Source organism: Diadema antillarum, unplaced genomic scaffold (genome assembly GCF_040938485.1).
Source record: "Diadema antillarum isolate AM-2024a unplaced genomic scaffold, OU_Dant_1.0 seq00001106_RagTag, whole genome shotgun sequence".
Classification (NCBI taxonomy): Eukaryota; Metazoa; Echinodermata; class Echinoidea; order Diadematoida; family Diadematidae; genus Diadema; species Diadema antillarum.
The window spans coordinates 741,339-768,660 of NW_027271922.1; the positions used below are offsets into that span (position 1 = coordinate 741,339).

The 27,322-nt window shown below is 38.6% G+C and overlaps 1 protein-coding gene across 4 annotated transcripts in view; it reads right to left on the reverse strand.

The window, feature by feature from the left end:
* LOC139743806 (3'-5' exoribonuclease HELZ2-like) overlaps nucleotides 1–27,322 on the reverse strand; it is a 73,001-nt gene that overhangs the window by 22,746 nt on the left and 22,933 nt on the right. For 3 of the 4 annotated variants that reach the window (XM_071654264.1, XM_071654261.1, XM_071654262.1), the window contains 16 exons: nucleotides 26,735–27,012; nucleotides 25,905–26,076; nucleotides 24,217–25,035; nucleotides 20,063–20,366; nucleotides 18,546–18,840; nucleotides 17,755–17,956; nucleotides 16,884–17,024; nucleotides 16,238–16,439; nucleotides 14,491–14,653; nucleotides 12,009–12,161; nucleotides 10,955–11,297; nucleotides 8,545–8,654; nucleotides 7,428–7,661; nucleotides 5,822–6,003; nucleotides 4,926–5,182; nucleotides 3,136–3,525 (listed from right to left, as the gene is read on the reverse strand). In XM_071654264.1, coding sequence (XP_071510365.1) covers nucleotides 3,136–3,525; nucleotides 4,926–5,182; nucleotides 5,822–6,003; nucleotides 7,428–7,661; nucleotides 8,545–8,654; nucleotides 10,955–11,297; nucleotides 12,009–12,161; nucleotides 14,491–14,653; nucleotides 16,238–16,439; nucleotides 16,884–17,024; nucleotides 17,755–17,956; nucleotides 18,546–18,840; nucleotides 20,063–20,366; nucleotides 24,217–25,035; nucleotides 25,905–26,076; nucleotides 26,735–27,012 — 4,245 coding nt within the window. The remainder of the gene's footprint in view (nucleotides 1–3,135; nucleotides 3,526–4,925; nucleotides 5,183–5,821; nucleotides 6,004–7,427; nucleotides 7,662–8,544; nucleotides 8,655–10,954; nucleotides 11,298–12,008; nucleotides 12,162–14,490; nucleotides 14,654–16,237; nucleotides 16,440–16,883; nucleotides 17,025–17,754; nucleotides 17,957–18,545; nucleotides 18,841–20,062; nucleotides 20,367–24,216; nucleotides 25,036–25,904; nucleotides 26,077–26,734; nucleotides 27,013–27,322) is intronic. The other variant, XM_071654263.1, reaches the window with a different exon arrangement.

Genomic DNA, 27,322 nt, shown 5'->3' on the forward strand with positions numbered 1-27,322 from the left:
CTATGGGGTATTTGGGGCCCCATCCATGGGGGACCATCATTTGTACGAACAGCAATCCTCTCCCCCAGTGATGATTCCTGCTTGTTCGGGATGAAATAAAGAAAATTAGCCATAATTTAAGGGTATTCGGGCCTCACAAGGGTATTTGGGCCTCACCCCAGTGGATCCTATGGGGCACTATGTTTCCCTCTTCTCCCCCCCCCCCCCCCTCCCCCCAATTCATATTTCCTTCTAAGTTTGGTCAAAATCCAGCCATCTGTTTTCAAGAAGGTTAAATTCTAAAAATGTTTAGGCATAACAGATGTCTGATTGCAATAGCCCACTTGAGCATTTCTTCTCAGGTAAGCTCAAAAAGCCCTCTGAGAGAGCAGACCTCCACCAAGCGGCACATTTCTACCCATAAAAACAGGCTGAAAAATTGCCCATTTTCCCTACAGCCGCATTCACACATACAAAACAGTAGAGATAATGATCAAGATCCCAATCATGAGATTAATTGCAGCGAATCCCAAAGAGGCCTTGTGATTATCTAGTACCTCATCAGCTTCCTGCATGCTGCGCAGTGCCTCAAGCAGAGCATGTGCCTTTAGTGTGCATTTGCAAACCTCAAATATGTGCAGCTTTAACTCCCAAGATTTTTTTTATTTGCCAAAGGATTAAAAAGTCCTTCAAAAATTCGTACAAATTTCTGAATTACTACCAAAATTTAATCATCTGTTCCTTGTGTCATTACCAAGTTTTCCTGCAAGTTTTATTAAGATCCACTCAAAACTTTTTGAGTTATTTTGCACACAGACAAACAAAGAAACACTGAAAAAAAATAACCTCCCTAGGTATTAAAAGAGAGAGAGACAAACACAAAAAGTTTCATTTTTTACATCAGATTACTGCAAAGTTGACTGTAAATTTACTATTTCTGACAAGAAATGGAAAGTTGAAGATAGTGGTTTACAGTGTAGGGCAGTACAGTATCTGATATAACACACACTGTCCAGTTTACTATGAGACATGCACTCTATTGTAGCCTACATGAATTACATTGCAGGCCATGGTCAAGGAGGGGAAGGGGACACTAATCCATGGGTAAACAAAATGAGTCATGGGCAGTGCTTGGCAGAAACTCTTTGTTCTATTGTTTCCAGACCCAAGCTACCCCATCACTGGAAATAGTTCCAAGTTTAGAAGTAGCAAGGTGCAAAATGAATATAGTCCTTTATTTGAAGAACAGATATTTAACAATATCTGATGTCCATCTAGACCATTGGTGGTTTATACAATCATTACTTGTTGAGGGCAAGATGGTTATTATAAATATGCGTGATGCACATAAGGTATGGGTAATTTTGATACAGATTGCATGGCACCTCGATATCGAATTTGGAGTAAAGTGATGAGACTCTCAGTGTAGAAGTCTTTGTTAAAGTTTTACCATGTGCTCATTGCTGTCCTGAACTTTGGAGGAGCTGGATGCAGTTTGTGAGTGCAGGAGGAACTTTTGTAAGTTGTCAACATTTTACAACTTTCTTACTTACTGATTTGATGCAGTAATTTTCATTCACTACACTGTTGTACTCTTGTCTAATGATTCATTGATAATTTATGTTAAAACTGATTTGTCTGGGTTGGTAACTCCTGCAATTTAGTCAGAACAGAAGTTAGAAGACAGTCCACCAAGCTATTCTCTATTACATGTAAGATGGTTCTTAGTAATAGTATGTATATATATATACAATATGAGAGATATACAGAGCCTGGCGATTTAATCATATAATCACGAGTTATATGGTCAGCTGGAATACAGAATTTCTGACTATATTACTTAGTTACTGTGTCATATAGGGTTGCTTGCATTTTGGAAGAAGAATCTGACTTGATTCTATCTTATTTGGTTGTTTGATATTCCAGCTATGACAGTTAACCAGATTTATAATTCTGTGCGTTAAGATTATGATTTGTTTGAATCTGTGGCAGCAATATATTCATTGGAATATATTGTATGTATGGTTTTGTGCACTTTGAGCCATTGATTTAACGGATATTGCATAACCCAAATTGCGAAAGGTTTTACAAATTAATGATTGCTTGGTCAGACTGCACATTTAATTTTATGTACATGACTATAGATCGTTGAGGGCGCACTAGACGTGCATGAACAAAATGGCGGCGCCCATGAACAAAATGGCGGCGCCCATGTGCAGTACATATACCATAGATACGAAGACAGTGTGTAACATGTATAAGCTATTTAGAGGGAACGACTGTGATTTTATACTTTATTGTTCTTGATATACAGTTGGTTCCCTGGTTTTGTGTCAGTGCATTGGGTTGTATGGTTTATAATAGCATAGCTGAGAGTTTATATCGAATTTGTTTTTCTATCACTGTATAATAGATTTACACGATTCATTTTTGGTATTTAGGGCCTATGTGTATAGCTTAGTATGTATTCAGTGTTTTGAGGCATGGTGCACGTGTTATAATCACATTGTATATAATTTGGAATATATGGTTATATGCTTACTATTATTCCAATCTTATATCAGGATGTTCGCACGAGTATGGTATTCCTGCCGACTGATGTCCACTCATGTGATTCAGGACAGTAATCACAGACCTGGGGGTTGTTGTTTGGGTATGACATCAGTGATGTCAGAATAAAGTTAGCAATAACAACATTCTGAGTGCTGATACTCATTCATTTGAGTCCGAACCCTAAGATTGTTACACAATCTACACACTGGTGACCAACATCACCTCACGACATTGCTATCACTCTTTTATGCAAACATGTGAAACTTAAATTTCAATAACTTCCACTGACATAAATGTTAATGCCATAACATATGCAGTGTGATGCTTGTTTTCTTTTATCTCTGCTGACTCATTTTTTACACCTTCTGTTTTTTCTTCGGGGAAAGGGGGAGTTTAAACTCCTTTCGTTAAGGATACTCCTGGCAAAAAGTGAATGGCCAATGTACTTGAGTGGGAGGCAAATTACAGGTGCACTATGTGTACATACAAAACACAGAAATTTGGCTTAACATTTAATCTTAATTCTACTTCATGTTTACCTACTGACACTAACAGGAGAGGTAATGCATGATGTTCAGATGTCTTAAATCCAGTAGAACTCACCTGAGGGAAGTACGGGGACAAGACCACTATTTCACTCTGCTTTGGCTTTCCCCACTGTTCATCTGGCCAGAACTGTATGAGTGATGCCACTTTCTCCACAACCTCTCGTGCCTCCTCCAGATTTATGTAGGACGACTCGACCAGTGTGTCAACTCCCTTCACTTCCACAAAGTTGAGTGGGTAGAGGTTGGGGTGTTCCTCCCCCTCCTGACACCGTGACTTCAGCGTCATACCATAGTGGACCTTCAGGAAGTCCAAGATGGCCTGGCAGCTGCGATAGTTGTCATGGAGGAGGCAACTTGCCTGGCATTTGTTCTGCTTGTCAAACTTGTAGAGGCGTTGCAGCAGAGACATGTCAAACTTGGCATCCAGTGCATGGAATGAGTGCACCTAACATTCAAAGAGAATTGACAGGAAGAATTATTGTGGAAATTGAAATAACTGGATAAACAGACAGACTAACAAACAAGACTTATGAGTCCCTTTCTTTCATGTCTGGACCACTGGAACCAAATGTAAACTTCACTTCTGAAACATCTCACTCCAAATGAAACAAAAAGGCTCATAAATAAACTTTAACTTGGCACCTACAACTGTAGTCCTACATAATCTTATGTGCCGACACAAATAACTGCAGTTACTTAAAAGAGTTTTGAACATCCGGTGGAACTACAAACAGTCTTGATAAGTATGGACATATTTTGCTGGGACTTCAGGAACCCTGCATGGCACCGAGGGTCACATTGCTGCAACATTGCAATAGACGTCTGACTTGTCACTGTCCATTATGATCTCATGCACACTGACAAGTTGGACTTGCTTGTACAAGGTTTACAATGCATGTTACTCAACCATACTCATACACTCTTCACACAAATCAACAAATCACACACAAAAGAACAAAATTTTGATGTATCTTAACATTACAGAGCTTTCAAGACTCTATCAAAATTTGATTTTGGAATGAAATTTCATGCTAGGACACTTCTACAAGGCAGGCGACAAATTATTGTTTGTGTGGTTAATGTAACATTTCTGATTTATCTCAATCTTAGATGATCACTGACTGAGGACTGACATTAACCTATCACCCTTTTTATTCCCAGCAATTAATCATTGACTTAATCTCTCCCCTTCTTGCCAGATAATATCATCAGTTGACATATTCATCAAGAATGACATTTTAAAACAAGGTACACTGACCTTTGACCTTAATCATTCACCTATCACTACAGTCTTGTTCATGCAAATCAGTGTAGATTCATTGCTATACTGTCCATCAAATTACCTTTTGTAATGACTGGACACTCCTAGCTGCTGTGGTAATGACAGGAAATGGCAATTTATGGCAAAGCATAATGACTTTGACCTTTCAGCACTAGCTGTATTGCACAATCATTTCTACTCTTTCTACCAAACCAAATTACCATATGTAAACATTCGATAAGGCCAAGGCAAAGGTAGCTGTGAAGAAAGGGAAAGTAGTCATCTCAAAGGCTTATGATAATAGTCTGGCTGCTTCATTCTCTTCCAAACTCTGCATTAAATAAACTTTCCACTCATTAACAGACATGCATAGTCCCCACCAAGCAGATGGCTAGCAAGGCTCCTCACAAGCAATTGGCTTCAATGGCTGCTGCCAACAGTACAATAGCCTCCCCCCCCCCCCCCCCCACAACCCAAAAAATATAATGCTTCTAGCACTCTTTGGAGCAGATCAAGGCATAAAAATATGCAGGAATTTGACTTCTGAATGAAAGAGAATAGTCATGCTGTTCTGTGGTCCTAACCATTGGATTTGTTTGCTTGGGATCACCAGCGAGGACCACACACGTTGTCTCTGTCGCCAGACCAAGTGGGATGATCGCTTCAGGTTCCAAGACTTGACCAGCTTCATCAATCACAATGTGGGTGAAGTAACCACGGAGGGTAGGCGTCTTGGCCAGGTGCACTGCCATGGTGAGCGTGGCCAGGACAATGTTTGGTGGTTTTGGTCTGGTGTTTGGTGGTCCTGTCTGTGCATCATCTTTGCTGCCACGCATCCACTCTATGGACACAAACATGCAGAACATTTATGCACTTTGCACAAGAAATCTTCAAAGATCACAATGCTTTCTATGGCACAATGTTAACACCACCTACAAGCTGTACATCATGAAGACAGATTTGCTATGCAGCCAAACTTTGAAACGTCACAAGGCAATGACTTGATCTCCTTGACAGGTGATCAAGCTGTTCAAAAGATAACACCTGAACATTTGCAGTGATGAAGGCTTCCTCTTCTTTGAGGTCTAAATATATATTTGAATTGAATTGAATTGAAAGGGTATCTTATTGATTAATATCCATTGCAGCCCACAGGCTGACTTGCAGACATTTTACAGAAATAAGCACAATTACTATTTAAGATATTTATATCACTATAAAATATTTCTACACCTGTTTCAATGCAATTCTTTTCCTTTCCCCATTACCTAGGCAAACGGTAGGCATTGCAATTACAACACAACAATCTTGCAAGACTGCCTCATTTTATTAAAAAGGCCCTTTCTTACCATTTCCTATTTGTGTAGAGTCATTTACTAAAGGGTATGTGAACACAAAGTATCATCATTTCAAGCGCTATAAATTAACCCCATGCTCACTTACAATGCATCTATCATTCAATAACTACACCCTGCCTTACCTAGAAGCTCTTCATCTGTTGGGACATGAAAGCCTTCAGCATCCACAGGGCAGTATTTCCTGACCACTTCTGGTACAGCGGCAATTCTGCGCTCAGCTGCATAGATTCGCAACATCCGCACAGCATCCCCTCGCTCTTGACAGAAGCTGTCCAGGTAGGTCGAGATATACCAGTCAGCAGCACTGTCAGCACGAAAATAATGACATTGTTTAACATGTATCAAACAACCACACAGAAGAATTCCATGATTTTGAAGAATCAAACTTCTTTCTTGAGGCTATAAAAAAGCTCTGCCAATATGCATTTGATATATATGGCACATAAAATGTTAATGCAGTAAATCAAAGTGATTGGAACAACACATCTCTACCAAAATACAAGAATTACAGAATTACAGCATATAAGATTATGTAACTTGTAAGTTTAACCATTCATACACTTTGCCATTTAAACAAATGTGTCACTCTTGTCTCAACAAACTTTGCAACATTCTTTCAACTATTTTTCCTATATCTAATTTTAGGAACTCTTAATGGTGCAATGGTGTCATTTTGCTTACAGTTTCAGTTTCTTGTAGTTATAATATTGTGACTGCTTGACAAATGTAGAACTGATATCTAGAACTTCAACAATAGCTACCTATGAGTCAAGTACATAAAGACTGATACATGCCAACGAAACTATTCTGTACTTTCTAGTTTTCATCTAATATTGCATAATTAACCATAAGAAGAACACCATTTAGTGCACTCTGCACGGATCAAAAACTCTGTATCATTAAGCAACCATTCTGGGAATATCACTACAGAATAAAACTGTAATGAGTGAAAAATACAAAATGAAAATTGATACAAGATTCAAATCCTCTAGGAATAAACAAAAATATTTCAAAAAGTAAATGTCCTCTCCAAAGTCTCTTTTACATTGAATCTATTATTCTCGTCACCTTCAAAAAACATCTAAAAACCCACTTGTTCCGTTAATATCAATAATCCACTGGTAAAGCGCATTTGAACATGTATATTTATGGAAAATATGCTATATAAATGTATTATTATTATTATTATTATTATTATTATTATTATTATTATTATTATTATTATTATTATTATCATTACCATTATTATTATTATTATTATCATTATCATTATTATTATTATTATTATTTTTATTATTATTATTATTATTATTATTATTATTATTATTATTATTATTATCATTATTATTATCATTATTATTACTACTACTACTACTACTACTACTACTACTACTACTATCATTATTATTATTATTGTTATTATTTTGGGAATTACAGGATGTCAGATCTGATCCCCTTTTCAACTAATTACAACCCAAATTGATTTTATCTCAATGAAGCTAGGAGCATCAACAATATCCCCTGTACAAAACCTAAATGCGAAATTTCATTGTGACAGTAGAGTGCTACTATCGTACTAGCTCATGTGGGGAAATCTTGATGTGCAGAATTACATCTCCCCCTCCCCCTTTTTTTTTGGGGGGGGGGGGGGAGGGGGAGATAGTTGGTTTGCCTTCATTTCTCCAACAACCAACAATACATTGATTGAAAGTACAGTAAAAGACACACCTATTTGAGCGGGTGCAGATCAAGATTCTGGCTTGGGGGCACTGGTCCACAGTTCTCTGAACTGCCAGGGCCAAGGTGTGGGTCTTCCCTGTCCCAAATGGTCCTAGGATCATGGTGGGACCTTGGTGGGGCCCAGGGGTGTGTGTGGTTCCTGCTGCACAAATGTAGCGGACAGCCTTCTTCTGCCTCTTGTTTAACATCACATCGCACATCTCCTCTTCGAGCTCCAGAAACCTGCTCAATGAAGTGGGAAAGGTATCATCACAAAAAAAAACAAAAAAACATGATGACATACACTATCAACCGATATCAGTTGATTTCTAGCAGTGATGCGGACAACACCTTAAGTACACTGTGCTTTTTCCTCATCAATTAGATAAGAGCAACTTTCAGTGTGACCCACCTCCACACTTGCTTCTGTAATCATTGCTCATGATGAGGATTTCTCAATGAATATTTGCGTTGTAAACTGTTAGTAGTTTTGGGAAGTCATTTTCTGTGATAAGAATCATAACTGCAAACAATCAGAAACATGCATCTATAATGTCACATGCCATCAGTACTGTCAGTAAGCAAATGCCTCTCAAACATTTCCCTTTTCCTTCCATCCTTGCCAAAACCAAAACAAATTTTTTTTTTTTCAACTCAAGAAATACTGGCATAACTGTTGCTGCCTCAATAGTGCATAATTTCACATGTGAACAACAAACCACATATGTTTCTATACTCTTTCCCCATAATACACCATTTATTTGTAAAAATGCAGACATGCATAAACATGGTCAAAATGAAGGGATTTGGTAGAGCAACTCTGTGACTGTGTCAAACACAAAGCTGTCTCACATGCTTTTTTTCTCCCGTTCTTGAGATGAAGTACGATTTCAAACAGACACACATTGGAAATCTGTGTTTGTTTTCTTGAACACAGATTAACTAACAATTCATTAACAGAATACAACGGCTAAGAAATGCCAGGATATATCTTACAGTGATGAAAAGTGAATGAATCTAAAGGTAAAATCACCAACTAAGATAATCTAGCTCAATGATCTTGACAGCAAAACTGATAAACATGTTGCACGAAGGATTTTGGGAGTAATGTAGGACTTATGGTTACCTTGCAGGTTGGTTTGGAGGTGGTAGGACCGTGTCCATACATCTCAAGTTATCCACTGCATAATGACAGGTCAAGAACCAGTGTCTGTTGACTGAGAACTGCATAGTGACCTGTAAGCAGATATCAGTAGGAATAGAGACAGATGACTGGGCAGCCATTCCTACTACATGGGTATCTAGGCACAACGCTGTGTATCTGTGATACTGGTAACAGAGAGGGTGATCACATCTTTAATGTTATGCCCTCAGTAGCTCTGCCCCAAAGTCCCCTTTTGACAATGAACTGTACCATCAAATGTCTCTGAATTCCCCACCCCTTACCCTAAAGATTCTTTCTAAATATGTGACCCTGCATCACAAAACAAACAAAAAGTCGCCAGACATGAATCTTTAGTTATGACCATATTCTGAAAGAGCAGACTTTAAGCTTTAAAATGATGTATAACTCAAATCAAATGGACTCTCCTAACCTACCTAAATATTGGAAAGAAAGCACAAACTCAGGGCAAGTGTGAACTGAGAAAAGAGGCTCTGAAGTACAGTGTCTATTCAAGCGCTTAAACTATACCAAGCCGTGCTGGCTGTGCGATGAATGGGACAAAAAACATTAAGTAAACCACCCCAGTAGCAACAATGAAGGGATTATCAAATTAAACTGAAATTAAGCATGCCTCATTAATGCATTCTGTCCATGATAAATGCCAACTTCAAAGCAGTAGCACTGTCCTTTCAAAAGTTATTAGAGTTGAAAATGAAGAGTGTGTACAAGGTTTTTTTTTCAGAAATGTAAAAGAGACTCTAAAGACACACCTAATCATACTATTCTACCAAAAACATTCGAGATAAACTGCTTAAAAACACACTTTCCCGCCTGTTTTATGATCCCGAATTTCAGCATAATGTAAAAGAAGACTTGCTCTTTCAGAAAATATGAAAAAGTCAAGGTCGGCTAGGTTGACCCATTTCACTTATTTTCAGTCCTCACGCAAAATCAGTGTGTGCGACTTTTTGTTCGTTTTGTGATGCACGGTCACATATGATCAGACTGCACAGTGAGGAAAGTAGGACGGACAGAATGATATTTCCTCAGAAAGATAAAGTGGGGCCATCCCTGAACCGCCACAAGCATCTCATATATTTTTCCTGTACAAGTCTCTGCACACAAAATCACTACAGTGACTATTTGATCTGTAATAGATTTCTTTCTTTTGTCTTGCAATTTACCATTGTTGTGGATCTTTGGTGCATCACTTTGGCTCCTTGCTTGTGGGCTTGAACAATGGACACATGTAAAAGTTATCAAATTCTAAGTTTGTATATTGCGACTTGGAAGGGTGAAGCCTTTCAAGAAGGGCTAAATCTCATCCTGAAGGGTTTTTTGTTATGTTTTGTTCTGTTTTGTACTTAAAAAAAAAAAAAAAAAAACATGATTAAAATGTTCATGACAACAAATTGTCCCTTGGCAACATGTTATTCCTTTGGGCCCACTTGAAAAACATTTTATCACTTAACCCGTTGAGGACGGTCTGATTTTGCTACAGCACGCATTTCCCATAGACACCTGCCTGAGTATACTCTGGAATCATCCTCAACGCGTTAAGACTCTTTTAAAAATGATTTCTGACAACTTTGGATAAAATCTTATCTGATGATGAAACTGTTCAATTTGCTCATGGAACACATTCCAACATAAAACCTCATTGAGTGCCAAATTGAGCCATCGATTCTGCTGTCATTGACAGCTTCAATATTTTACCTCTTGAAGTATGCAAAGATAATAAAATCAGGTTGTACCAATTCTGAACCAAGAGATCTTTGGAATATACAAAGACTCTGGCCTTGGGGGCATACATGGAACCAGTTGGAGTCACCTGTACATTTTGAAAAAGTATGTAACCCCTGCCCTTATGAACGATTACTGCCAAGTTTAATCATTCTGATCCTACATTATAGAGAAGGTGAAAAGGTAAATATGTTTATGGAAAAAACATGATCAACAACAGTTAATGGACAAAGAATTACTGCAGCCATTCACCAAAACCTACAGCAAAGGTGAGCGATAATTTGTTTTTGAGAATGATAAAAAATAATACAATGAATATCAAGTAGCTTGGAGTCCTCTTGAAATGTTCCATCTAATCATGTCTCCGAATGGCATGACGTATAAGAATCATATATATCAAATTAATCAAGTGCACACTACCTCTAAGTAAACCATCAAGATGTTTCCATTTCTGTTTTCTTAAAAATGAAATATCCATTCCACTGAGGAAATGCTATATCAGTTTGATCACATGTGGTTATTTCTTTACCATGTGGGCTGTCACTTTTAAGCTGCAACAGCTCATTCTCTGGAACAGTTAGACACCACTCTATGCATCTCAATTTTTTTAAGCCATTCCTTGTCATACCTGCACTTTGGCTGGTGGCTTCCCTTTCAGCACGGCCTCTAGTCTCCAGTCCTGCACAAGGCGTGGGCTAAGACTGACAGTGACTGAGTTGGATGAGCCTTCCTTTGACAGGATGGGGGCCTCATAAACTGTGGTCAGTTCTTCATCTCTGTACACACCCTGACTGTTGCACTTCAGAAGGACAGCTTCAACATAGCTCTGGAAGATTCGTGAGGGCTGTGAGTCATTGAACAGTGGCTGACTGAGTTTAATTGTTCCATAGAGTTCCCCTCCCTGGGCGAAGAGGGTGTTCCTGGAAAGCTGTACTGTTTGCATAATCTCCATGTCTGTCACCGCTTTGTATCTGTACCAAGAACAATTTCCAACGACAAATACGACCTTCATATGTAGCATAAGGTAAATGGCAGATCTAGTTTCTTCCTCACTTATCACACAGAGAACATCTTTCATCTCCATCCCCATTCTCTTCACATTTTGGAATTGGCCTGCTGATAACATGAGTAACTAGAAATATCTCTATGGCAACTGGTAATGTACATTGTAAATGTAACTGTAGCACTTTATCTTGACCTTTGACCTCATGACCCAAAACTTCCCAGTGAATCATTGTCAGAAAATAAAATAATTGAAATGAGATAAAAAGAGGAATTTAACATTTTCAATTGATCTTTGACCTTGTGCCCCAAACTTTCCACACAGAATCTTTATATGGTTTAACACAAATATGCACAAAGTTTCATGAAAAAAAAAAAATTGGTTTCAAACATTGCTGAGATATAGGGGATATTGTGAAAGTCAAAAATTTCACCCTTAACCTAGACCTTTGAGGTCAAGCACGTGCATCCATAAGGTGATAAGTACAGCTTCATCCACTCACACACATGCATGCCAAGTTCCATTTGGACACCTCAAATGGATCTTAAGTTATGTGGACCACAAAGTCAATTACGGACGAATGGACAGCCAGAAAACATACATGCATGTCTCTGATGAAACTTTGTGGCAGAGGCTTAACAATCATCCGCATCGAGAGATGTGAGCATTCCATACTTGCCTTGAGAGACTCTCCATGCATTCTCTTTCTTCCAGCTCGAGCATCCTGTGCATGAAAACCTTGTAGTTTTCTCTGTTTAGGCGAAGCACATCCAGGTCACCATCTCGTGACTGTAGCTCTGATGCTGCTGGGCTGGGATACTTCTCCATCAACCTGGCGGAACACAAGCTTATGTGAGCGTATGCACATGCTTAAGGGTATATTCAGGTACGAGTTGTATATTCCTGTTGTAAAATGTATATATGAGACTAAAAACTGCTCTTTTCCCCCTATCTTTCATTGTATTTACATGCAAAACATGCCTATTCATTGCCTGTTTTGACATCGAATACAATACCCTTTGGCAATACCATCCCAATTTTGGGTAATTGTGCCCTGCACATGCCAAAAGGGGACACCAACATTAATTCATACCAAGTTTAATTTCCTCCTGCTTTGATGTTTACTAAAGTCCAGACACAGCTTTTAAAAAGAAGATATAAAAATGCTTACTACAGTACATGTAGTTCGCTGGGCCATTTGGGCCTCACTCTAGGGGCCCCCTCTTTGATCTTGGGCATTTCCATCACTTGTGTAAAATAATTATGATTCCCTCCCCTTCAATCCACAGATGATTCATTCCAAATTTAGCCCATATTCAACTCTCTGGTTCTCGAAAGGAAGCTAAAACTGTTACAAATGAGAAAATAAATTATTTTGCAGTACCTGTAATTTGGGCTCTGAATTATGGGTCCCCTGGGGAACCACTAACATTTATACAAAATGGCAAGTTTGGTCAACAGCCAGAGACCAGTGTATTAAACAAAAAATGATAAAGATTACGCACAGCACACAAGGGATGACGCATGATGTATGACATGCAACAGACACCAGACAGTGAGTGATCATAACAGCTCCTTTCAGTCATTTGGATCAGGGGCCCATTTCATGAAGACATCAAATAAAAGTCTTTACTCAAAGGTATGGTATAGTTTTGATACCTCAGTCATTTCAAAACCAAAATCATTAGATAAACTTTGAATTCCTCTAAGAATTGCATACTTTGCAATATTTCCTAAAAAAGAGGCATCTAACATTATCTCACAAATAGTTAAAGTCTGAATCCCCCATCTTGACCAACCTACATCCTTTTAAATCTCAGAATGGCCAAAGCTATGAGACACTTTCAAAGGGAAGTAAAATCCATTTCATGACATCCCTCACAAGTGCATCTTATGAGCAAAAATGTCTCTTATGTGACTTTAACTTTTAATAACAAAACGGACCTCCTGGTGAGCTTCCTAGAAAAGGGATTGTGTCATCACCTTACCAATCTCCAAATAGTTTTGTAACGAAAAATATGGAAAGCATTTTGGAGTTGATAATTTAGAATGTACAACACCTTCCCCCACAAAAGACATTAGTTCTTTGAACAGTTACAACTCTACAATCATTTGATGCAATGTGTCATTTTTTCCCATTGATTTCATTATTAGAAAGGAAATTAGTGAAGATTTCTGTGCATGTTAATGCGAAACATGGAGAGTGATGACATAATCGCTTGATCCCATTTGCACACATAATTGTTACCAATGCCGTTGTAAAAGTGAAATTTTCAGTCAAAATAGCAACCTTTTACTTTGTACTTTGACCTCTTCCACTCAAAGCATACAAATGTCTACTGTTTTTATCCTTCCTATGTGTACCACATCACATCATGTTATTAAGTTGATGGCTGGATAGCCCAAGTTTAATGACCTTGCATCTTTGACAGTTGTATCCAAAATCTAATCACTGCATCTACAATTTATGTAACATACAATTCATACTTGGTCCCACTAGCAAAACAAACTAGAGAAGCACTCTGAAAGCACAGACCTCCGCCAAGTATACAGCTCATTTCCACCACTGGTCTTGTTTTTCCATAGAGATATCAGTGATTTTCACCCATACGGACTTATAGCATTGTGTGCCGAAAGTCGCCCGATTTCCAAATATACAGTAGGAACCTTTTGTTACGTCAAAAACCCTCAGCTGCGCGGCGCGCGTTACCTTGGCAAAAACTAGAGCACGCACTTTAGTGCGTGCATGCAAACCTCAAATACGTGCAGCTTGAACTCCCTAGTTCATTGACCCTACCTGCCAAAATGTCAAAAGTCCTCTTTAAATTCCCCAAAAATTCTCGGATCACTACCAAACTTTAATCATCTGTTACTTGTATCATTCTAAAACTTTCCTGCTAGTTGCATCCGAATCCGTTAACCACTTTTTGAGTTATTTTGCACATAGACAAACTAACAAACAAAAAACAAACAAACAAACCAATGGTAACGAAAACATAGCCTCCTCCCGCAGAGGTAACAAACAAACCAAAGAAAAACACCACAGAATTTTCTTCAAATTGTGAGAACTACATCTAGGATCTTGGGCACATGAATAGTTGGGACAGACGACTCAAAAATGCCTCCGGCACCCTTTGAGTGGAAACCAAATACATCCTTACCCCTTGGTCCAGGAATCTGGGGGAGCACTCCTAATGATGTTGCAGTTGGTTTCACTCCATAGTTCACTAACTGCCACTTCTTGGTGAATAAACTCTAGCTGCTTGAGCTCAGTTTCAGTTCCCATGTTCACAGAAAGCTTGACAACAAGGCAGGGTCTCTCATCTGTATACAATCATGGAAAGAGGCCTGTCAGTATTTTGCACACCATCTACATCTGGTAGTGGATGGAATACCTACAACTGTGACTTCCACAATATGGGAGGTGCTACAATGGGAATGCTTAATGTTCTAAAGCACAATTGTAGCATTTTAATGAGCATTTCTCTTACTCAGAGGTAAACATCCATTCTATTAAATCCTTTGACACTGTAGTAGAATTCTGTCTACTTGATATATCTGTCAGGGGCTGCAACCACATGCTAAGTTCAGGATCAGCAACAAATCTCCATCCATCAATATCATAATGATCTGACACAGATAACCTGTGCAAGTTTGTCTCCCTAGAAAATGCCATGATTTATTAGCTCTTCATACACTGAAAGTCCTCTGCAAATATTCTCTCTTGAAGACACATACCGGTAATTCATTTCAATGAATTTCAAAGGAACGTCTCTTCATATTCTCATGAATAGAGGTAAATCACACATAGTAAACAGTAAGTCTCTTTGTTTCTTCTTCACTCAACTGGAGAAAAAGTGACAAATATTATGGAATTTAGGAGCTCCACATCTGTCCTCAAATACTGATACAAATTCAGAAATTACACAAGGTGATTAAAGTGATTGCTTGAAATGTCTCCTATAGGCCAGAACATTTCTGCTCATTATATTTGCTCAGTTGGTATGATTCTAAAAGGAACAAAGTGCCTTATCCATGGCATCAATTTATTCAACAGTCAAAACAACTTATCAATTAATACATTTTGAGGCAAAGGGATTACATTTCTTAATCCATAACCAACAAACTTTTTGTTTCATTGACTACACAATGCAAATTTCTAGGCCATGAATATCATTGCCACATTTAATTTGAACATCAATGTGATTGCCAAAAATTTCTCTTTTCTATGAAAGCATGTAATAACATAAACTAAGATTTATAACTTTCATATGCAACCGCCCAGCTCAAAACCCACATATTAGTCAGAGATTCAGATTTTCTGTAAAGGACCAAAATAGTCATTTACGTTGACCACCTCAAATGTTTAAGTTTGTCTTGCCAGGGAGAGTAATCTTTTCTCTACATACTGTCAAAACTTGGCAGCATGAATAATTTTTTTTTTTTTTTGGACATGGTGATGCTTTCATTGTGAAATGTACAAAATGTTTTCACTGATATTTCCAGATAGCCTGTCTAAGTGACCTTTATCTTTGGATCCTTTTTTTCTCCCATTTCTGTGAAGTGCACATCTTAACCCTCTCTTAATTCAGTCACTTTTTCAATGGGTGGGACGGTCCTCTTTTAACAAGTATATCATTTTATCAAAGCTGCAGCTTACTCTTTTAAACTGAGTAGAAAAGTGGAAATCTATTTTGGCCAAATTTTTGTGGTTTTTGAGCTGGGTGGTCACATTTATTCTTTTCCTGATTGAAAACTTTGCGATGTTTGAATTATTATCATTTTAATTAGTAACCTTGAACATGGAGTAAAGGTTCTCCTTAAAAAAAAAGAATTTTAAAATTGATAGGAGAACAGTAATTAAACAACATGAATAGAAAATTTCTCACAGAAACCTATGAGACTTACCAAAGTCAAAGACAAGCCACTGGCAAAACAGGCCACAGCGTGATGATGAGAAGATAACATTCAGTTGGTAATCCTGGGAATTTGTTTCCTTTTTCAGCAGAATGCCAGGACAGCTCTGTGGCTGGTTCTCATACTCTGGGTCTGAGAGGAAGAACTGTGAACGATGCTGGTCGTACAGCAGTCCGACTCGTTTCAGCCGTTTCTGCTTAGTGTGATCAAATGATCATGAAAGATAAACATTCATGAGGATTCAACGCATTTGCTCATTCTGTTTTGTTTTTTTTGTAGCTTACACACATGCTGCACATGATGTTGGAAATATAAAAATGGCTGAGATATAACAGAGGAGCAGCTGCTGTCAAAAGGGGAGATCAATGCACAACAATTATTCTGTACCAAACCACATGAATCAAATTTTGTGGGTTGTCATATTCATGGTCAGTCAAATCATATCACACCTGACCTGCAAGAACACAGCAATTTTTATGACACTCCAAGAGATATACGCCCACTCTTATCTACACACACACACACACACACAAAAGAAAAGCCAAAAGGGGCGAGGAAAAGTAATAAATATGAAATCTAATATTAAATCAAATTTTGAATGGACAAAGGCAAATTATAAGTCAGGCATTGTCGTCACCTCAGGAGCATGAAGGATGATATCCCATCGTATTTCTTTTTGGTGCCGAGTCTTCAAACTGTTCTCCTCTTCTGGTATGACACATGTCTGGTTGAAGTTATTGTTTACTTCTAACTCCATGCCATACATATCCTCAGTCACCTGATTATCACAGAGCAGTTAAAAGGTATCACAGAGTATGAGTGTGCAATCAAGTCAATCTTAAATACGTATGCTTGGTGATGGTATGAGTTCTCAATGAAATTAAAACTTCTGATGCTTAGAAAAGCAAGTCATGCTTTACAAAGTTCTACAAATGAAGAATATTCTCATGATTTATCATAAATCCAGGATGATGACTAACACATAGGATATGATTTGCACCTTTTTTTAATGATTTCCTCCAAATATCACTTGATTACATCCCCTTGATATGGACAACTAAAACAAACTGTTCTATCACAAATGAACTTCAATCTCAAGCTCTTTAAATTTCCACTGATAGAGCTGTGCTAAAATATGAAAAATAACCTCAATGAAATATACATCATATCACACGGAGTCTCAATATGAGTTTTGAAAATTTACGGTGGGCAACTTCACAATAACGTTTCACATGAATCTGTCTAATATACGCAGATATGTAAATCAAACTGTACTGAAACAAAAGCAATAGTTGTGCACGTAATTCACCATCTACCCTCAAGAAGTTATGTAAGACTTCTAAAAATCTAACATGGCTTCTCATGAGCATCTTTGAGCAGCCATCTTTAAATAGTCATGTGACTCTGATTACAGTTTCTTATTCCAAAGGTTCGTTATTCTGATGGTACATTTATCTGAAAATGAATAAAGGCTCATTACTTTGAGATTATAAAATGCCTGGACTTACTGCATTCTCTTCATCTATTTGAATGTCATGTGCAAGGTCATCCAGCCATGAAAAGAGCTTCATCTCATGAGCCTTGTCAAGTTTCATGATCAGATAGTCATGGCGTTCCCGCCATTCATCCAGTTCCTCTACACTGTGAGCAAACTTGCAGTCATTGTTGTCGCCATCTGTTCCAGAGAACTCACACTGACCCGTTTCATTTCTGGAAAGATATAGCATTTGTATGATGTAGCATTTATGTCTGAATCTGTTGGTTTCCTCATATTTGTCTTCAATTGTTTCCTCATTTGGTCCTACAGGTATGTCACCATTCATTTACTTCTCAAAAATATATCTTGTGCCACATATCCATATCGATACTTTTGAATTTGTCTAAGGCCACATATCAGTGGCGGATCCAGAGGGGGGCGCAACCGGCGCACGCCCCCCCCCCTTTATTTTTCGTTAAAAACAAAAGAAATATAAAGACAAAAGATGAAATGAAACCCGGAAGTGGCACCAAAAATATTAGTCACGCCCCCCCTTTACAGAATTCCTGGATCCGCCCTTGCATATGAACACACTGTCCATGGTGAAGTGTACTTTATGCTCAAAAATACTTACAGATATGTACTTCACTCTTATAAGCTACATTTTCATCATCCTGATAACAGCTGACAAATATTCATATAAAAGTCTATTACATGTAGCAATAATTATGGTATTAAAAAGTAATTTCAAAGTGACTTTAAGGAGTTCAACGGCCAGTACTCTCTGACATACATGCATGAGTGGAAATAGCAACAACTTACTCCCTGCACATCTTGTAGCGACCATCTGCATGGGGTGGGCTGCGGTATTTCCATATGCGGTCAGAGTCTGAAAGAATCCTGGCCTTGTGCCCAGGAGATTGGCAATGAGCCTCATACTGCGTCTGATCTGAGGTAGAGAACCGGCAGTAGGAGCAGTGATACTTGCATGTTGGTGCTGCTGTAGAGTCTGGTGTGGGAGTCATTGTTGGCGTTGATGTTGAAGGGATGCTCCCTACTTGGGGGGATGCAGTCTGAGAGTGTTGTTGCTTGTCAATGACCTCCTTCATTGATTTCACTGAAGGAGTAAAGTGGGATTTAGTTTGTAATAGCAAGGCACAAAACAAATATCAATAAAGTTTCGCTTGATCTTGAATCTTCCTAGCCTATAATCTAGACAGTGGATGCAGTTATTGCCTTTGCTGTAACGCTGGGGGTCTGATGCGGCAAGACTTTTGTCTTTGCTACGTGAGTGAAACGTCTGATGCAGCAAGACTACAAACAGTGGATGCGTGCAAAGCATCCACCCCCTATTTCCACTCATCTTGCTGTAGTCATTGTTTTCTATTTATCGGTTTTGAATTGATGGCAGTTTTCGTACAAAAAACTGTCAATTATTAGTCGATAATACGAAAGCAATGACTAAAGCAAGACGAGTGGATATAAGTGGTGGATGTTTCCATTGTTCAGAGCCTCACAGCGCATCACACGTTAAGTGTTACAGCAAAGACAATAGTTGCATCCTCTGCCTAGATTATATGCTAGAATCTTCCGTGCACAAGTCACATTACAATAAATGAACAACAAAAACATATTCGATTTTTGAAACCCTAATAACATGAATAGAAACTTAGTTTGCCGAAATCATGGCCATATATCCTGTAAGAATATCAAATACCAAGCTTTTGATTAATGTTTTTTGTGGACAAACAGGAGTATATCAACCCCTCCAAACTCAGCTACAAAATTTAGTGCTGCCATCACTACAGAAAAATGATAATCTGCACCTACTTCAATATGCCTTAATGAGTTTTTGATGTCTGCTTTCTGAACACAACTTATGCATTTAATTTGGGTTTTGTGTATATCATAGCTAAATGGGGCAACTGCTTTGGACGGATGAGTTAACTACAATGTATCAAGTACTAGCAGTCAACTGTGCCATTTCAGTACAAAACTGTTATTATTCTCATTCAAGCTCAACAAAGCTCTCCGAAAATTTATTGAAATGGCAGCAGCTGAACATGTGCATTTTCTCAGTTCTGGTTCCCTTATTTTCTTGAGTATGAGTAGATAGGATACAAAAATGTGAGCTCTAATTCCAACACACAATCTCTTTGTATGGCACTATGAGACAACTCAACTGCAAATTGTTCTATGAACGTGAACTTGTATGCATATAATCAGTACAGTGGTTTTGGAGTTCTACAAGTTGTTTAGTTTCTGTTTTTAGCTGGATATTCACAGCATTAGGTACCACACATCAGCATAAATGCTGGAATCAACAGGCAGTCTGTTACCTTTGTATTTCTTTTGGTAATCCCACAGCTCCAGTTCTTCCCAGAAGTGAGGAAAAAGACACTGTTTGCCAAACACACGCTTGCATGATTTGTTCTGCCAGCAGATTTTAAGGTCGATCTCTGGTCGCAGCTTAAGTGGTCTAGGGAAGATACGGAGCCATTTTCCCTGGGATGAGGCCCAAACCACTCTGACAGTGTACTGACCCCATGCATGTCTCTTTTTTCCTGAGCAGTACGATTTTTTCTTTGAATCTTGCACCTGAATGACACTGGAATCCTGGTCAAAACATGATCCGCATACAACCTTGAGGGAGAGAGAGAAATCACAAATAAAGAAATATTTAGAGTCTAACCATCCACATGTAAAAAAGGAAGCTACCAAACAGTATTTCATCTATTTGTAAATATGCTGATAGCTTACTAATAGTGCATGCATATGTTGCAACTATTTAAAAAAAAAAGTGGTAGATCATAAATCTTTCTACTGCAGTCTAAAGTAAATTGTACTGGTCAAGAAAATCAAGAGGAAATTTTTAATGAATACAGTGAAACCCCGTTATAACGAGTTCGGTTATAACGAGGAACCGCTTATAACGAGGTGATCGCGTCGGTCCCGTTTTCCTTTGCGTGTAAATCTATGGCAAAACGAATCGGTTATAACGAGTTCGGTTATAACGAGATTCCGGTTATAACGAGGACAATTTCGGTGCATCATGATAAAGAAAAACATAAGCAATTTCATCGGATATAATGAGGTTCCATTTCTTGACTTGCCCCTTTCAAACACGCGACAAACAAACATTGAAAACCGAATTCACGCTATCTATTCATATCTCTTTCCCGTTTAGCAGAGTACCGTTCCTTCCATGTTTCCTTCTAACCCACACGTTAAAACACAGGAATACCTTCCAATGTTCCGACTAAGTTATTGAATATCATCATTCTATTTTCCTTTTTCTCGAGATACGCATGTGTGATAGAAGGTCGATCAGACCACACCGCAACGAGAGGGGAAAAAAAAAGCGCATTCAAAAACTTTTCATGTAGCGACAGTCGTGACCAAAAATGGACATATAGAATGCGTGTGTAACTCATCATTCATAGCCTTTCCATTTTTCGTTCCGAATTACGCGTGTTTTGCTGATTAGTAAATATGAGTGTTTATGATAATATTAAAGCCGAAATGATTAATGAAATCATCACGATCCCGCCGGGTGACAGTACATGTACTAACTAGCGTGAAAATAGTTGAGTAACGCATGTTAATCTACTTGAGTCGGTGTTCAGAAAAAGAAACTAATGCATTCAACGGTTTGAATAAATCTGGGTTTGTTCATTATCATTTTGATAACAAATGATAATGTAAATATGAATGTGTATGATTAAAGCCGAAATAATTACAATTTTGCATTATGAAATCAACGCGATCCCGCCGGATGACAGTAGCGTAAAAATGATGAAATAACGCATGTTAATCTACTTGAGTCGATGTTCAGAAAAAGAAACAAACGCATTCAGCGGTTTGAATAGATCTGGGTTTGTTCATTATCATTTAACAAATGATAATGTTAACATGAATGTGGAATAACAAAGCCGAAATAATTAATGAAATCAACGCGATCCCGCCAGATGACAGTATCTATAGCGTAAAAATGGTTGAGTAACGCATGTTAAATCTACTTGAGTCGGTGTTCATAAAAAGAAACAAACGCATTGAACGGTTTGAATAGATCTGGGTTTGTTCATTATCATTTAAAAAATGATACTAGTAATGTAAATTCACCTGTATGAATGTGTATGATTAAAGCTGAAATAATTAATGAAATCAACGCGATCCCGTTGGATGACAATGGCGTAGAAATAGTTGAATAACGCATGTTAATATACTTGAGTTGGCGTTCAGAAAAAGAAACAAACGCATTCAACGGTTTGAATAGATTTGAGTTTGTTCATTATCATTCAATACTGCATTTCACAACGGATTTTTTTTTCTTTCAGAATGATAATGCAAATATGAATGTGTATGATTAAAGCCGAAATAATTAACGAGGTACAGATTTGCGTAAAAAGGATCACAACCTTCCAAATTTCTCGTCGCATATATGTAGAAAACGCGAAGAGATTTTCGGAAGAAAGTAAAGAACGCATTTTTAATCCCTTTGGGCGCAACGATCACATTGAATAAGATTACAGCCGAAATGATTCATGAAATCATTGCATTCCCGCTGGGAATCAACAGCGTAAAATACCTCGAAAGTTATGGTAAACAACACATGTATGTTACTCTATTTGCGCTGGTGTTTAGAAAAACTTAACAAACGCATTTTATACAATCTGGTTTTTGTTCATTAATCATCTTACGCTGTTTTTCACAAATGAACAAGGAAAAGTAGAAATTACGCGGTGCGTAATATATGTCCCCGCCGGAAGTAGCATTTTGTAACAAAATGTGCAATATCAGAGACTCCAACCCCAAGCACCTTCTGATCTGGAGATTCTCCCGCCCGAAACCCCTAACAAACGGGAGACTCCAAGTTGATGTGTGCGAAGCGCGAAGTTCTTAGGATTCTAGATGTTCTCTGGTGCTATCTAAGGCTTATTTTTTGAAATTACGACAGAAATAAATAAGAAATCCTTTCCACCGGGAGACACAGAGCCAGGGCGGGAGAAATCAAATCTCAAACGGGAGAACGGGAGATTGTGCAAAAATGGGCTTTTGGCGGGAGATCTCCCGTCGAAAACGGGAGAGTTGGAGTCTCTGCAATATAGGTAAAAAATCAAGGTCAAAGGTCAAAGAAGTCAAAGGTCAAAATTCTGTGTAGAAGTTTTGAAGCCCTCACCTAGTGCCATTACATAAAGCAAATGGAATCGAAATTGGGTTAGAAATGGCGAAGGAGTAGCATTTTGTAGCCAATGTACAATATAGGTCAAAAATCAAGGTCAAAGGTCAAAGAAGACAAAGGTCAAAATTCTGTGAAGAAGTTTTGAAGTCCTCACCTACTGCTATCACATAAAGCAAACGGAATCGAAATCGGGTTAGAAATGGTGAAGGAGTAGCATTTTGTAGCAAAATGCACAATATAGATCAAAAATAAAGGTCAAAGGTCAAAGAAGTCAAAGGTCAAAATTCTGTGTAGAAGTTTTGAAGCCCTCAACTAGTGCCATCATATAAAGCAAACGGAATCAAAATCGGGCTAGAAATGGCGAAGGAGTAGCATTTTGTAGCAAAATGTACAATATAGGTCAAAAATCAAGGTCAAAGGTCAAAGAAGTCAAAGGTCAAAATTCTGTGTACAAATTTTGAAGCCCTCACCTAGTGCCATCACATAAAGCAAACGGAATCGAAATCGGGTTAGAAATGGCGAAGGAGTAGCATTTTGTAGCAATATGTACAATATAGGTCAAAGGTCAAGGTCAAAGGTCACAACTGAAATTCTGTGTAGAAGTTTTAAAGCTCCCATGTAGTGCTATCATATAAAGCAAACAGAATCAAAATTGGCTCATAAATGACAGAGAAGTAGCAAATTGAACATTTTGATCACACACGGACGGACACACGGACGGACGCACGGACGGACGCACGGACGCACGGACAGACGCACAGAGACACACACGTACGGAGCCCGTTTCATAGTCCCCTGCTCGAACTCGTTCGGCGGGGACAAAAAATATACTTTCAGAATGGTTCAGTACAAGAGGAAGAGACAGGTGTAGAAAGAATCACGAATACAATATAGGCCTACTTGTCAAGAACATAATATGAACTATTATGCGAAGAGATTTTCAAAAAAAAAAGAAAGAATTCATCCATTTTCAACCCCATTTTTAAAAAATACTTTTTTCCGTCTTTTTTGTATCAATTCACAAATAATATCCCTTAATTCTCGCAATAATAATGATCCATAATTGTGTAAAAACAACGCAAAGGATGTTCTTAGCTTGATTGATGGGTATATGACGTCATGCTTATATTTTTCTTTGTTTTTGATGAGTACGGTTATAACGAGGTAATATCGCTGGTCCCACGGACCTCGTTATAACGGGGTTTCACTGTACAAATTTTTGAATGACTACTATTGCACAAAGCTGCATCAATTGAGTTTTTGCTCCAATCATGATCAGCTGAATTTTGAATTCTGCAGTGTATATTGTACCTTGATGGTATGAGAAAATGCAGGGTGTTCCTGGAAACTTTGCGTAGCGCCACAAGATGGGGCCAAGGTGGCTCGAGTTGCAGATGCAATCTGGGGCTGGTTCCTGCTTTTTCTGTCACTTGTCAATGAACCTTGGGGCTTAGCACTTGCTCCCTTGGTGCTGAGAGGTCCCAGTGCTGAGCCCTCATTGTGATGAGCTCCATTCTTCAGTTCAGAACAGATGGGCCACAGTTCTTCCATTCTGATGCCATGGGACAACTGGAGTGCCCACAATTCAGACTCGGCTAGACTGTGAGCAAAAGAGCACTTGTCATCCAACCGACATCCAAAGGTCTTGTTTATGTGCCAGCAGAGAGGGATTTTCTTAGTCTGGCGCCGGAAAGGACACTCCCTGACCTTGAGGTACGCTCCATCACAGGAATGGACCAAATACTGCCCAGCAGCTATGGAGTGGTCTTTGCTATATTCACAGATTTGTGGATTCGAAGCCCTCGGCCGGCTAATTCTATGAGGCCTATCGTCGTAACACTTTGCACAAAGAACTAGAATCTCCCCACCAATTTTCTTTAGTACCTCCCTGACTGCCTCCATCTTTGTTGGGTCGGGATTTTGCTGCCCTCCTCTCTTTGCTTTATTCTGTCTGATACCTCCTTGGGCTTTGGCTGTAACAGACAGGACACCTGAAGAGACAGCTTTTGACAAGCCGGAAGGGTGGTGCATGAGATATTCCATTATCTCTGCTCGATCAAAAGTTCCTCGGTGTTCAGCACGCCAGACTAGTAGCTCAATCCCGCTATGACTGTAGCGGCAATCCTCTACCTGGAAAGTAAGAAAGAGAAAAAAGATGCTGCAACGATGCCACAAACATCTTGAAATATTCCATGTAATTCTGATCTACCCATTTCCAAGAGGCGTATCTCATGTATTCAATACATGAAATTCACTTGTTATCTCTGATTTCATAACTGACAGGATATTAGTTACAGAAACATGAAGAGGTGCACAGAAGTACACAAACTGAGACAGGACCCTAAAAAGTAGGGAGAAACTAGAGTAATATCAACAAAATTGTCTGAAAGACATCACATATTTCATCACTTTCCCACACTGAGAATGGGATGGATATGGACAAGATAGTTTCAGAGAGAAGAGCATGGCAGTATTGCACAAGTAATATTCTGGAACAACTTGCGTTAATTGTACCTCGACCTTTGACAACTAGAAACATTCACTTTTAACTGGTTCTTTCTCAGTGACTATAGTGAAGTATAAAGGCATCCTAATAATTATATTCCTGCTTCAAGAAAAGAAAATCTCCTAATATGGTACAAGGTATCAAAAGCAACAATCTCTGCTTCAAGACAAGAGAACCTACTCATCAAATATTTGCATGAAACTTCAGACACTTGGTTACAAAGCATGTAGGGAAAGTCACACCACATCACAATGCCTTTCAACACAATTCCAATATATGACAGCAACCATATCTTTGGTAATGACCCTGTATTCCTTCTTTCTTGCTGCAAAATTTTCTCTATTCTCACACAAAGTACTTGCATGGAAAGAGACTATTTTTACATTACTATAAATGTGTCTTAAAAACTACATTGTATTCATAAATTCAACATCATAACAAACATCATTTTCACTATCATCCTTAACAATTGACCAGTGTGAAATAGCTCTACCTGGCATTTGCCCTTTGGGAACTTGTTACAAAGCAATTCTTCGGCACGCTTCGGGCGAGGGCGCACAAGTCCATACACAGTACTGGAATCTGCTGAGGGACCATTTTTCTCCAGCTGACAGAGCAGTAGGTCTTTCCCACACTTGGGTCCATGAGCTGGGTTGAGATTCAGGCTGAGGATCAATGAAAAGATACATGGCATCAAACAATATCTCAAGTACTAGTAGCTGCTTCTCCTTACTCATCCTCCTCTTGTCATTCTCTTCCTCTTCCTCAGTTTTTCTTTATCTTTACAGTACTAATAATGTGCTTAATGACACATTATCATTTTATCATATAAAACAGAGCGGTTTATCCAACCATTTACCTATCAGTGTCCCATGTACAACAAGTGAAATATTCTACTTGACTGCCTTCCCTGTCATACTTTTCCAATGTGTATGTCAATGTCAAACTTCCCTTCAAAGAAGTTTAAAAACCATGAACTAGCCTCTTTTTGAATGCATGACTGAATGCATTTTGCACTTTGTAATTCGTTTGTAACTTTTAAAACTATTTTCAGTCTATTCTTTGCTGTGAGTAGATATCCTTTTGCAGCAGTTACAAATACCCAGATAAAATGCACTATCTGAAATGATCACACTTATTGCACTAATAATTTCAGACATGGTCTTAATCAATGCTTTGAAGAGAAATAAAAAGAAAAACAGAGTAAATCTCCATCTCGAATATATGCTAACAGTTTCTCTGTGAAAAAGAGACAGTCCACAAGATTCCCAGAGCTCATGAGCTGTTCGTGTGCCAGAGATCAGAACTGAACTGCCGTCTCACCTGTAGCAATTGACGCCATCTTGGTTCCTCTTTAGGGTATAGCAGGTCTTGCAGGCGAGGCGGAATTGATTCTGCTCCAGCCATTCTATGGAGACTCGCGACAGAGGCTGCCCCAAATCCTGAGAGGACCGTCCTGCACTGCCTGGCTGCCTCTGCTCACATGGTGAGGAAGTAGACAGGGACGGGTCATTGTTTCTCCTCGCACAGGCAGTTTGGCCTGTGTCTGTGGACCCAGCTTGACTGGATGATGATCCTCGGCGACCTGGCTTGCTTTTCTTCTGACAAGATATAACATGCACATACATAATGTATAGACATGGACAATACAAAGTTGCACTATAAAGCTGCTTTGTTTGAATATTCAGTCTCTCTCTAATCACTCCTTGAAAGAAAATGAGCATACTACAAACATTAACATACCTGTACAAACATGAACTCATTCACACACACACACACACATATTGGCAATACATTCATTCATCATGTGACAGTACTACTGCAACTGCATCATGGTTAATTAATATTTGAAATTTTCTGACAAAATTCTTGCAACCATCATTGATCACAAAGGCTGACATATAATTGATT